Source organism: Apteryx rowi, unplaced genomic scaffold (genome assembly GCF_003343035.1).
Source record: "Apteryx rowi isolate R43461 unplaced genomic scaffold, aptRow1 scaffold_77, whole genome shotgun sequence".
Lineage (NCBI taxonomy): Eukaryota > Metazoa > Chordata > Aves > Apterygiformes > Apterygidae > Apteryx > Apteryx rowi.
Window position 1 is genome coordinate 1,896,821 of NW_020451060.1, and position 11,851 is coordinate 1,908,671.

The window sequence follows — 11,851 nt, forward strand, 5'->3', positions numbered from 1 at the left end:
CAAACTATGAAAACTAGATGTATGATTGCAGCCTTGATACAATATGCACTTACTAAGTGCTACTATTTTTAATAATAATACATGAGTATTGCTACATGAGTTTTAGAAGTGACATTAGGAGATAATCTGAATATTATAATGCTCAACAAATTAGTTCTGCTGTTCTCTTTATACTTGTTATCCAGGATGTAATAAACAGTATTATGTAGAAGTGCTGTGTTGGCAAAGCCTGAAGAAAAACTAAAAGCTCCATTAAGCAATGTCTGTATTTCCACCAGGTGATCAGAGATGTTAATATTGATTTAAACCAGTATTCCTCAATAAATGTCCAACAAGCCTGTAGGCCATCAGTGGCCTCCCACTGACTAACATCTCCGCACAGAAATGGTTTATCAAACATAAACATTTAACTAACTTCAATTTGGGATATTCTGCCATTTTGTGCTGGGGGATTTTTTTTTTTTTTAAATGGGTTTTTATGAGGCTAATAATTTCCTAGGTTGTTTAAGATCAGAATAAAAGACACATCTTACATACTACTCAGCAGCAATTTGAAGTATTCATACTCACTGAGTGCAACCATATCCAAATAGCATTCAGATATCAGCACTAAAAGTCAATTTTATCTCCTTCAAAACTCATTTTATCTAGATCAACTCTGATACGAAATTATATGGGAGGTAAAAATAAACAAACAGCAATTTATTGTCCAACCAGCTCAATGATAGTCATTTGCTTCTCAGAAAAAAAGGAGAGTTTAAATACAATAAACGGATATTGTTTTAATACTAGTAATTGAAATTACCTCCAAAGCCAAGCTTTACTAACAGAAAAAATATTTAGAGTCAAAATATACAGGCAAATAAACAGAAAAGAGAAAAAAATCAAGTCCAAACCACCTATCCCAAATAAATGCATGTAGTTCAGGTGTCTCCAGTCCTCCTTTTGCCTCATCCTACTTGTAGCTGTACATCTACAGTAAGCCATACAGTCATTTTATTTAAGTTATGGTTTCTCAGTAACCAGAAAAAAAATCAAGGAAACGTACATGTAACAGCTTAATTAGGACTTAGAGATGAAAAGATTTTTTTGCTACTCAAGAAGACTTGTAGCATACTTCAGCATGAATTGCATATACTATTGCCTGTCAGTAATGCAAATCAGTACAATGAAAGCTAAAATGATGAAAGAAAACCTTTAACAAATGAAGTGTAATTTGCCAATATAAGGAGCTTATACAGATTTAGCTAGATACATTCAAAACTCAGTCTACTTGAAACGAGCATATATTTGTGTCATAGCCATGCTTACAGTTCCTCCAAAATTGAGAAAGTCTACAGCTGAGCAATTTTCCCAGTCAAAATCACTTTTTGGCCAGGACACAACTGAAAGCCCTATAGCCTCCTTTAGATCTGTGAAAAGAAGGAAAAGGTGTCATCCAGTCCTCTTGCTGAAGTACCCAATAACACTTTGGGGGCCATTCTCAGGTTCATCGTATTTTTTTCCACAGCTGCTTTAAGACTGGGACAGAAATACAGGAAGATTAAGAACAGGAGGTAGATCTTTTAAACAAATTTACAGCAACTGCAAAAAATAATCACATCAAAAGACCTAACACAGAGAACCTTGAAAAAGTTAGTGGTCGCTTTTTCTTCCCTCTCATTTTTTCTAGTAATTGTGATCCCCATGAAAAGGCTACCATCCTGGTATGAACTGAAAGCCATTATCAGGACATGAATTAACACATTTGAATTTATTACGGTTTGAAAGAATGCTTACTGTATCTAAAAATACCTGATAAGTACATCCAGAGGAACAAAATTAGCTAACTTAAAGGTGGAAATTATACCAAAGAAAAATCTCACCAACTTTCTCCTGAACTTAAGGAGGTTAGTGTTGCAGCTTCAATTAAAGGAATGAAATTTTTCGGTAGGAAATTTAAGACACCTTGGACTCTCTTTTGTAAAAATGTTTTATTATGAAACATACAGCAATCCTTCCCTGACAGACTCCCAGGAGGAAAAAAGAGGGAGGGAAAAAAAAAAAAAAAAAGAAGGGGGGGGAAGAGGCGTTGTAATTCCTTTCCCAAAACACAGCATGGTCTGGATCATCATATGATTCAGTCCATTTATAAATACCCTGTCATGAACTGGGCAAAATCAGAAATATTCTTTTTTTGGAGCCTTTCATAAAATTTCTGATAAAAAAAATCCAAAAATGTATATTTGTTAAAATTGGACTTTTTGTGGAAATGAATACATACATAAGCATGCATGCATACACATATGTGGATACTGATATACAGAGCCACCAGGAAATTCCCTGGCATTTATAGCATTAGTTTGGGATTCGAGACGTCTGGGCTCAAAATTTAAACAGGGAAGGGCTTACCAAGAAGATAATCCCCCCCAGCCCACAGAAAAAAGCATTGGAATTTCTTACCAAGAATGAATTCCTCATATATCCCCAGTGGTTTAGGACCACAAGTATGGCCAAAAGATTTTGTTTGGTAGTGTTTCCCTCAGATTAGCCTTCTAAATAAGGCTAACTTGGTCACCTCCTGCTCAAGAGTGTTTATGAGGAGATTATTTTCCCTTGGAGACCACACTTCCTGCACTGATTGGTCAGCTATGTCAGCTCCCAGCACCAACAGACATACATCTGAGGTGATACGTATTGTGGTTTGGACATGAAGCAGAAGTATAATGTTTTTTTCCTCTTCTATTTATTAGTATGAAAGACTGAACTGAACAAAATTAGTTCCTTGTACTGCAAGGGTGGCCTGGTCTCAGACATATGCCTGAATGAGCTATTTATCCAAATGAGAAATTACGTGAAACCCACTTGAGAGTCAGCATCTACAATAGCCAACATTATCTTAAAGAATATCTTCAGAACTAGTGCCAAACAAAATTAAAATTAGCTGAACTTAAAATGCCAGCTGTCCAAAGAGAACTCAGGTGTCTCTAAAAACATGAAGTGATGGGAATGTATAAGCAGACATCTTTCCTGATGTAAGGAAATCTCCTTGACCCATCTTTAAGCACTAAAGTCAAGGATTCCATTATGAGCAAGTGAAGTTTTCTGAACTGGCTTGTTTGCAACTCTGAGGCAACTCCCCTCACTCCTCCTCACAAAACAAACAAAAACCAAACCAAATCAGCCCCCCCCCCMCACACACACACAGAAGCTGAAAGTAAAAATCCATTCTCTTGCAATTTTCGGAAGTAATGAGCAACTTGTAGGAAAAGTGCTTTTTTTGCTTTAGAAAATGCTGAGGGATACCAAAGAAGGGGAGAGAAGAATAGGAAACCAAGAAGGTATTCTTGGGATTGTTGCAGAAAGGAGTCAAAAAGCAGAAACAGATGGCTTTCAACTTTGATGAAAAATGAGAGACGTCTCATTCTACAACTTAATATATTGTCGGCTGAAAAACACTGGTGGTCTAAAGACTTGCATATTCCAGGAAAAAACTGAGAAGGAAAGGATGTATGTAACTGTAAACATTAACAATTATCGATATTCTCAAAACTGGAACTATGATTAGAAAGGGAACCTCTCCATTTCAAGAGAACAGTTTCCCTTCTAACAAAGCAGTCCAGAGAGAAAAAACATGGCTTTTCTCAGAAGGTGCCATAAGAGCACACATTTGCTACTTAGCAAAAGTCAGCTATGTTTAAATCTATGGTTCCTTCCCAAATTTTCTTTACAAAATGGAAATGCTGACATAATGTATGTCAACCATGTGTTTCACAGACACGTTCATTCCGCCTGTGCAGAATCCAAACCAGAAGACACATAATCACTTCAGCCTAATGCTGTGCTTGACCTAATAAGCCATTGCAGGAGAACACAAAAGTAGTCCTTTCCTGTATTTCCCCAAAAGGAAGCATGAACCAGAGGAAACAGAGTGCAACTATTTTTGTATTTGTAGTAGAATATTGACAAAAGAATCTTTTAAGAAAACATATACTTTAAGGGGCTGAAAGAATAACTTAAAATTAATTTTCTGCTTAGCAGTAGATCTTGAATCATTTATCAACATCTCAGTCCCTGCTTGATGTGCTGGAACTGCTGATGTAGCAGCACAGGTAGTATGTGCTACTTTCCACCATTTTTTATGTCCCTAACTTCTTTCCTCTTCTTTGTTATCACATACACACACATGCACGCACACACACTCTAAGAGGCTATTCATTTTTTTAACCTTTCCTTTCCATGTCACCAATTTAATGTTTTGCTTTCTGATCTAATTTACATTTTCACTAATTTACAAAGTGGTGGAAAAAAAAATAAATGCAGAATAAAACCTATGAAAACAAACATAATCATGAATTTAGCATAGCTTTCTATTAATAAACATGACAAAGGAGATATCAGAAAAATGAATTCTTCTATGTTAACATATATAATAGAATGTTCTGTTATGTAACTGGAAGAAATCTCTTTTGAAAGTAATCTGAAATACTAGCTTATGTGCATTTTGGGACCTTAATAAAAATAAAATTAATGAAATAAAAAAAAGAAAAATACCAGAAATCAGGATGCACATAAAAGCTCATCAGGTTTAAAGCCTACTGTTCCCAAGTCAAGATTTTGCAAATAATCCTTGAAATTATTTAGAATCAAAAGTAAATTTAAGACTGATAAATGCCACATACTTTAAATAATTGTATTATCTTTTTTATCTCAAAATTTTACTTAATAAAAATAGAATTAGAGGATAACAGATAGAAAACTATTGCTTGTAACAACTCTGCAGCATTTTTATGTAGAAATCAAAGTATACATCAAGCTGGACTTTGCTACTTTCTAGACAATAAAATTTTAGGAATTGTTACAGAAAGATCATTACAAGTTCTCACCATATCCTATAACAAAAGGATTCCAACAGAGCCTTCCTAGAAGCTGGCCAATTAAAGGGAACTGCTGGATTGCCACAGTTGAATTCTGTTAAAAAAATTAAAACAAACAAAAACATAATAAATATACTGTGCCTCAAAAGCAGTTAATAATACAGTTTGTTGTAAATTACAATCCCAATGATTTTGCTGTGAAATGCTCTGGAAAGCAAAATCTCTTCAGCAAAACTTCCTGAAATCAGTTATAACGTCATAGTTCAAAACAGTTAAAGCTTAAATACCTGATTTCCTCAGCTAATACTCAATTATAGTAGAAAAAAAATTCCCCTCAAATAATCAGAAAAGTACATTTGTAAACAGAATTTTATGATAACAAAAGCACAATTAAAATATATTTTGTTGCCCCTCATTTAATATGCTGTGTCACAGAGTTTCTGAAGAAATTAATACACACTATGGCATAAAACTAAATATCTTTCTGTTGCTTTTACTTGCTTTCTTTAAATTAAATGACATAATGACTAGTCAGCAACAAACTGTCATTTAACTTCTAACAAAATAGAAAGCAGCTTCACTATAAAAGTAGTAGGCAGTATAGTCTATATACAATCCTGTGTAATCAGTCCTATTTTTCCATTTTTGTAGCTTTACTGTCTAATAAATGAAGGCTTTTAAAAATGGTACTGTGCTGAGATAATGTGTAAGTAGCAAGGACGATAACCATCTCCTGCTGCTGCAATAAATTCCTTAGATTTGTCTCACATTTGGGGCCAGCCCTAGACCTTCTGGGGCCATATGCACAAGGTCCATTTCAGGCCAAGCCTCAGATTACTTCAAGTAGCAACATTAATAATATATATTTTTTCCTGTTCAATTATATCTCTTCAATCAGATATACACACAAAGGACGAAGCACCACTACCCAAAAATCTTTTATTTCAAAATTCAAATTTCAGTTTAGAAAAAAAAAACAACAACCCTGCAATCTTGAGAGAAGAATGATATTTTAAAAGAAATACTTTCATAAACACTCAACCTCATAATATAATACAGTATTTATAAGGATAACTATAGTGACTACATATGTTTTCCTGAGCATGACTTTTTCAGTATACACATAAATAACACAACTTACTTAAAAAAGAAAGCAATCTAGTGAATACAGACAATAATTAAATTACTCAACAGAACAGCCAGCAGCATATGCCAATGATCTGCCCATATTTCTAGAATTCACTATGTATGCTATAGCACTGGGTTAGCATGTCAGCAGACTCACTAAGATTTAAGGGATCAGTTACAATTTTGCATGTTAAGGCCTTTAAATAATCCAATTTATGACCTGACAACCAGAATCAAATTCTTGTTTATTTTAAAGAGGTTTTTAAAGAGGCTACAGGATTGGCTGGGAAATCTCACATGACAACATAACCAATCAAGAAGAAAAAGCTCCTTTCACAATAAATCAGGGAAACAGGAAGCACATTCCTGTTTGCATTACCTGTGGCTGTTTCCCCAATTTGCCTCTCTGATCCAACAATACATTAGGTCAATACCACAAACTTCTTTGCTACTGTTAGCTTCTGGTTTTGTCAAAACATGGTTCAGATGGTTTCTGAGGCCGTCTTCAAAGCAGTGCATTCTTCCTGTTAAATTACTTACCATATGTTTTAAAGTTTCATAAATCTGCTGTAGAAACTCCTGCAGTTGGGGCAAGTGACGGCACACATCTTTCTGGGATTCCAAAGTGGTGGCTTGTCCCCACTCGGTAGCCTTATCCAACCAATACTCAAAGTTCAGTTGAGGCACTGTAGTATCCTGGGCCATTCCACAGTCCTAAAAAAGATTATAATTCCAAATCAGGTGGATCTAAACACAGACTTGAGACCAAGAATGAGAGAGGGAGGAAGGACTTCTGCTAATTTTTTTTGCTCAGATGGGAAAGAGAGAAAGAAGGAAGGTTTTCTCCTTTGTGTTTATGTTCTATCAGGCTGACAATTTCCTTTTTAATTATAAGAGGACAAAATAGTAACCCCACTGTGACAAAGCAGCAAAGGCCTTAGAATGTACCACCCAGCTAGGTCTCAGGCTTTTATTATCGGAATTTGTCATCACCAATATTCCATTCAAAGAATATTAAAATAATGCAAGTGAACACATGTGGGTATGCAAAAAAAACATTAATGCAATGTTTTCTTTGTGAAATATTCTTCTTCTTTTTTCTAGGTTTTTTTTTTTGCAAAAAAAATATTTAGAAAGATTTGCATGATGGAAAACTGAAAATGCCTGTTTCAAGGTAAATTAAAGCATTAAAAGATTTGCTCAAAAGACGATGGTTTTTTGGGGTAGGTGGAGGGAAAAGCAGGAGGACTTTCATGTTTTAAGTTCTGCATTTGTAATTGGCCATTAGCTTTAAGTGCCAAACAAGTTTTCCTTAAAGGAAACTAATAAATTTAGTATTTCAGCTGCGTTTTTTATTTATTTTCATACAAAGGAGGGAAAAAATAAAACATGACCATGTGCAACATCACTGATAACCCAGTTCTGATTCAAAACTGTAAGATAAATAGTCTATATGCAGTTACATACCTCATTGAAAAAAACTGTTTGCAGAAACAGTATTATTGCCTAGTCACAAGGCTGAAATCTTGAACCAAATTGCACCAGTGAAAGACAAAAAAAAAAAAAAAAAAAAGAAAAAACAGTAATTGTTTTTCTGTTTTGCAGTTATTATATTTTTCATCAGTAGAAGGACAGGGAATAGCACAGCAGTCTCTACGTTAACTTTTAAATCTGTCTGAAAGAAATACCCTGCAAGCTAATTGAGCTCTTCAGCCATTGAATCTTTGTCCTTTCTGTCAAGACTGCAAAGACAACTATCAATTAAGGCCAAATATGGTGGCAGTTTTCAGATATGAATTGGTGTCCACTTGGAGGCAGATTCAGACATTAGTAGAAGCAACTGAAATCGGTGGATATTTACCTTCTGCAGCTTTTTGTAAGCTATGGACATGGAGCTATAGACCAAAAAATAAACCTCTATCTGAGCACTAGCCCTGCAAATTGAGCCTGCTTTATACAGCTCTCATTAACTCCTTACATTCACATCACTTAAATAACATGCTAATCCAAGCCAGATAAAAATCTTAATATTAATAAATATTCTAATTATAATATATAAATAAATGCCCCATAAAGAACCACAGCTTTTATATGAGTTGGATCCTGTCCAGCAAGGAAACACTTAAACAAGTAAGGTAAGGCAGTTGGCTGGCCAGAGTTCAAAGCATGTTTGCTCTAAACATGATCAAAGTAATTTAAGTAAAACCTGTGCTTTTTGCATTCTTTATTATACTCCCATTTCTATTTGTAACTGTTGCTATCAGTGGAACTCTTAATCTATGCAGTGCCAAAATCCTACTGATTTTCTAAAAATCCCTGAACTAGTAAGCATTAAAAATCAGCTACAAGACTTCATCACAATAGCACTCTGATAAATGACATAGGTCAAACATCCAGCTGCAATTAGTCATCAAACTCATTATTATCACAGGGATATAATAAAGAATTGAAGAACAAATTATGCCCAGAAATTTGACTTAGAGATCTGAGTATATTAATGAGCCTGTTCCTTGACCCCACATAAGATTAATCCTCCTGAATAATTACAAAATAAGCGTTCTAACAGAATGGCTGCTCAAAACCACACCACAGTAAACAAACGCACACTGGAGCATTTTGGGGCCAGTCACAGAGGGAACTGATGACTGAACAGAGGATCCCCAGGTAAGCAAATCAAACAGGCTTTTCTCCCCTACAAGGTATATGCAACAACCATTTCAACATGCGCACTGGCACAATAATCATAGGGTGAGTACAGTCTTTTTCCAGAAGTCTGATAACCCAGCTCCACAAGGTGGAAGATGTTTTATCTCCCTTCTTAATTACATCTAAATAAACTTGCAGGTCCACAGCAACTGCTTAGCAACTCCTTAGCTGGTCCAGAGCCATTTCCTTAGATGAAAAACAGTCAAAGACTGAGATTCACATTCATTTTTCTGTTGTAGTTAAACAAGACAAACATCAACGCACAATTTAAGAGAAAGTAAGTTTTAGAAGTTTATATATTCAATACACTGTTAACTCCATTTGTTTATTTTTAGTTTCTGATAGTTAATTTCCTTAAGATACCAGTTCTGAATCTCTTGGATATGAGCAAAGTACCATCTCTTCTACAGAACATGTTCTACTCACATAAATAAAACAGTTGTATGACGTATGAAAGCATAAGCAAATGGGCTGCACACACACACACACACAAAAACCTTAAAAATCCTTGACTTAAGAGCTTGTCTTCCACAGGATTACTACTGAACTTGCTCCCTTCAGATCATCTTCTATATCTCACAATTCTCTCAAAACAGATTTCAGAAATTTAGAAGTTTCACCCACAGTCTAATGCTCATCCATGGACAAGTCCACGGACAAAGACAGAGGTGTCAGCTTTCTGTCCAGTTTCTAAAGTAGATTAAAGGACAAATAAGCATATTTTTCTGATATTTTACTGTATAATTAATTTTCTAAAACTGCCTTAGAATGACTACAATATAAGAAATAAGGAGCAAGTGGTCTATATGATTAAGAGAGCATATAACCCACAATGCCTATCTGTAATAAAAATGGGGTACATAGACTGAGAACTAAACCATCAAGAGTGACATGAACAACAATCTTAGTTATAGGTCCTTTTAGGGAGAGGAGGCAAGGCTGATCATGTCTGTAAAGTTTTATACATAAATTACTCTTGCCAGTCCAGTGGTGGTAGAGTCACCGCCATCATCTGTTTTGGGATACTATCAATTCACATTCTTATAAAACATATACTGAGATCAACAAAAGAGTATATTAAAGTAACATTTCTGAAAATTGCTCTGTTCTTCATATAGGCCATTGGTCCTGGTTTAGCACTTTAGTATGCTTCAATCCTTCCTTGATCAAGAACATACTTAACTTAAATGTACATAAATATTTTGCTGGATCACAACCTTGCTTATGCCAGACTAAAACAAAATCAGGGAAAAAGAAAATCCACTCTTTACACATCTATTCTATTTGCAAAAGCATGGCTTTTAAGCTGTATTTATTTCTTTGCTTTCTTCAGAAGCCCCCAGTGAAATAGCAATTTTCCTTATGCACTTACTTAAACTATAGCATCCAAAACTAAAAACAAAAGAGCAATTTCATTAATTTAACTTAATCCTGTCTTTACCTCAACATTACTGGAAAGCATAAAATAAAATTACTGAATGTATAATAACACAATAAAAAAAAATCATGACATACCAAACCTAACACACAGATTTCATCTCAAAAACTATCACAGTACATATAGTTTATTAATAAAAGAAATGTAAAACCACTAGTTAATTACATTTAATTAAGAGTTAGCATTTAGATTCCAGTAAAGTACAAAACATTTAAAAAGGCCTACAGAAACTACAGATAATAAAGTCCTGATTCATAATTTGACCTGTCATACTGTCAAGTGTATTCCCAAGCTCTTTCAGGTTCATTTCCACTTTCTTTAGTTAGTTGGGACTCCTTTTGTTTCAGCTGCCACAATCAAAAACTGGCTCTTATTTTTGACTATTTACGCAAGAATATTAGAAATTCAGAAGTTGGATTTACTATGCATTGCCTTAAGCTATCCTTTACTTCCAGAAAGAAGGGGAAGAAAGAGTTCTATTGCTCCTCTCGCAGAACCTGCCAGTCAAACACCCCTGCTCTTGTAATTTCAGGCACAGGGAACCCTGCAGAGCTTAGGCGTGAGGGTATTTGTTATATCTTTCAGAAGCTGAAGGCAGCATTTCTAACAAGGAATGGATTAGCTTTATTCTGTCAAGTGAGCTATCTGGATTAGTGTCTGAAATGTAACATTTTAGTCAGTAACTTTTGTTATCACATCTTGAGGTAAAGCTCTACAGTATACCAGCACACTCCACTTAACAACTGAGTTACAGCTACATTCTCCTGAACACATATATACAAATATCACACTGTCAAAGTCTTCTATAGGAAACATTCTCATTTACTATTCATCTACAGTAGAGAATGAAATATTTGAAAAGGTCAAAGAGACAGCAACAGAGTTTTCAGAAAACTTTTTCACAACTATGTCGTTATCTAAAGTCTGAAAATGAAACAATATCCCTCCATCCAGCAAGTAAAGTAGTAAAAGAGTAGGGTTTTTTCTCTGCCAGCATAGAGATGCAATCATTTTAAATAAAACCATAAGAGACAACTCAGTAAAAGCAAAGTAACTTCTTCACTATTCCAAATCCTGAAACATAGACTCAGTAATAATAAAAAGTAAGGAGATCTGCAGTTGCTATAACATACAGCTCCTTAGAAAGAATTTCTGTCATAGAAAATTCAGTTGAAAAAAGGCTTTTACAGCTTTCAATGTCCCCAAATCTACCTTTAATAGATTGCCAAAAAATGACTACTAAATACTTACAAGAGTAAAGAGTGGATGAATAATAAATTCAACTATGATTTCTTAAATAAATAAAAGCATTTCAGGTAGAAGGATCTGAGATATCATTTAGATACATTATTGCTTTATGTCATAGCATCAAGGTTTCCAAATGTGACAAAAACTCGTATTCAAGATATAAAACTCTCATTCATATACCTTTCCTTGAATTGGTGGTAAGTAGCTCCACACTCCAAAAGAACACTTCACTTTCCATTACTCCATCTCCTCTCTCAAGTCATACCTATCAGCAACCCTAGCTTGTGAGAAAAGAAAAACAGTTAAAATATTTATATGACATCAGGGTCCAAAGGCCCCAACCAGAACAGGTCTCTGTTGAGCTAACAGAACATACAAAGACATTACACATTCCAAATGATTTTTAGAGTTGTTACACTTATAAAAGCAGGAGAACAGTCTTTTCAATGCATGTTTGTTATTACTCTAATGGTAT

The 11,851-nt window shown here is 34.7% G+C and overlaps 1 protein-coding gene across 1 annotated transcript in view; it reads right to left on the bottom strand.

The window, feature by feature from the left end:
• Positions 1-11,642, bottom strand: part of FANCC (FA complementation group C) — a 79,704-nt gene extending 68,062 nt beyond the window's left edge. Inside the window, exons 1-3 of the mRNA XM_026088463.1 lie at positions 11,557-11,642; positions 6,525-6,698; positions 4,866-4,950 (exon numbers count right to left, since the gene is read on the bottom strand). Coding sequence (XP_025944248.1) covers positions 4,866-4,950; positions 6,525-6,689 — 250 coding nt within the window. The 5' untranslated portion in view covers positions 6,690-6,698; positions 11,557-11,642. The remainder of the gene's footprint in view (positions 1-4,865; positions 4,951-6,524; positions 6,699-11,556) is intronic.
• Between the last annotated feature and the right edge of the window lie 209 nt (positions 11,643-11,851).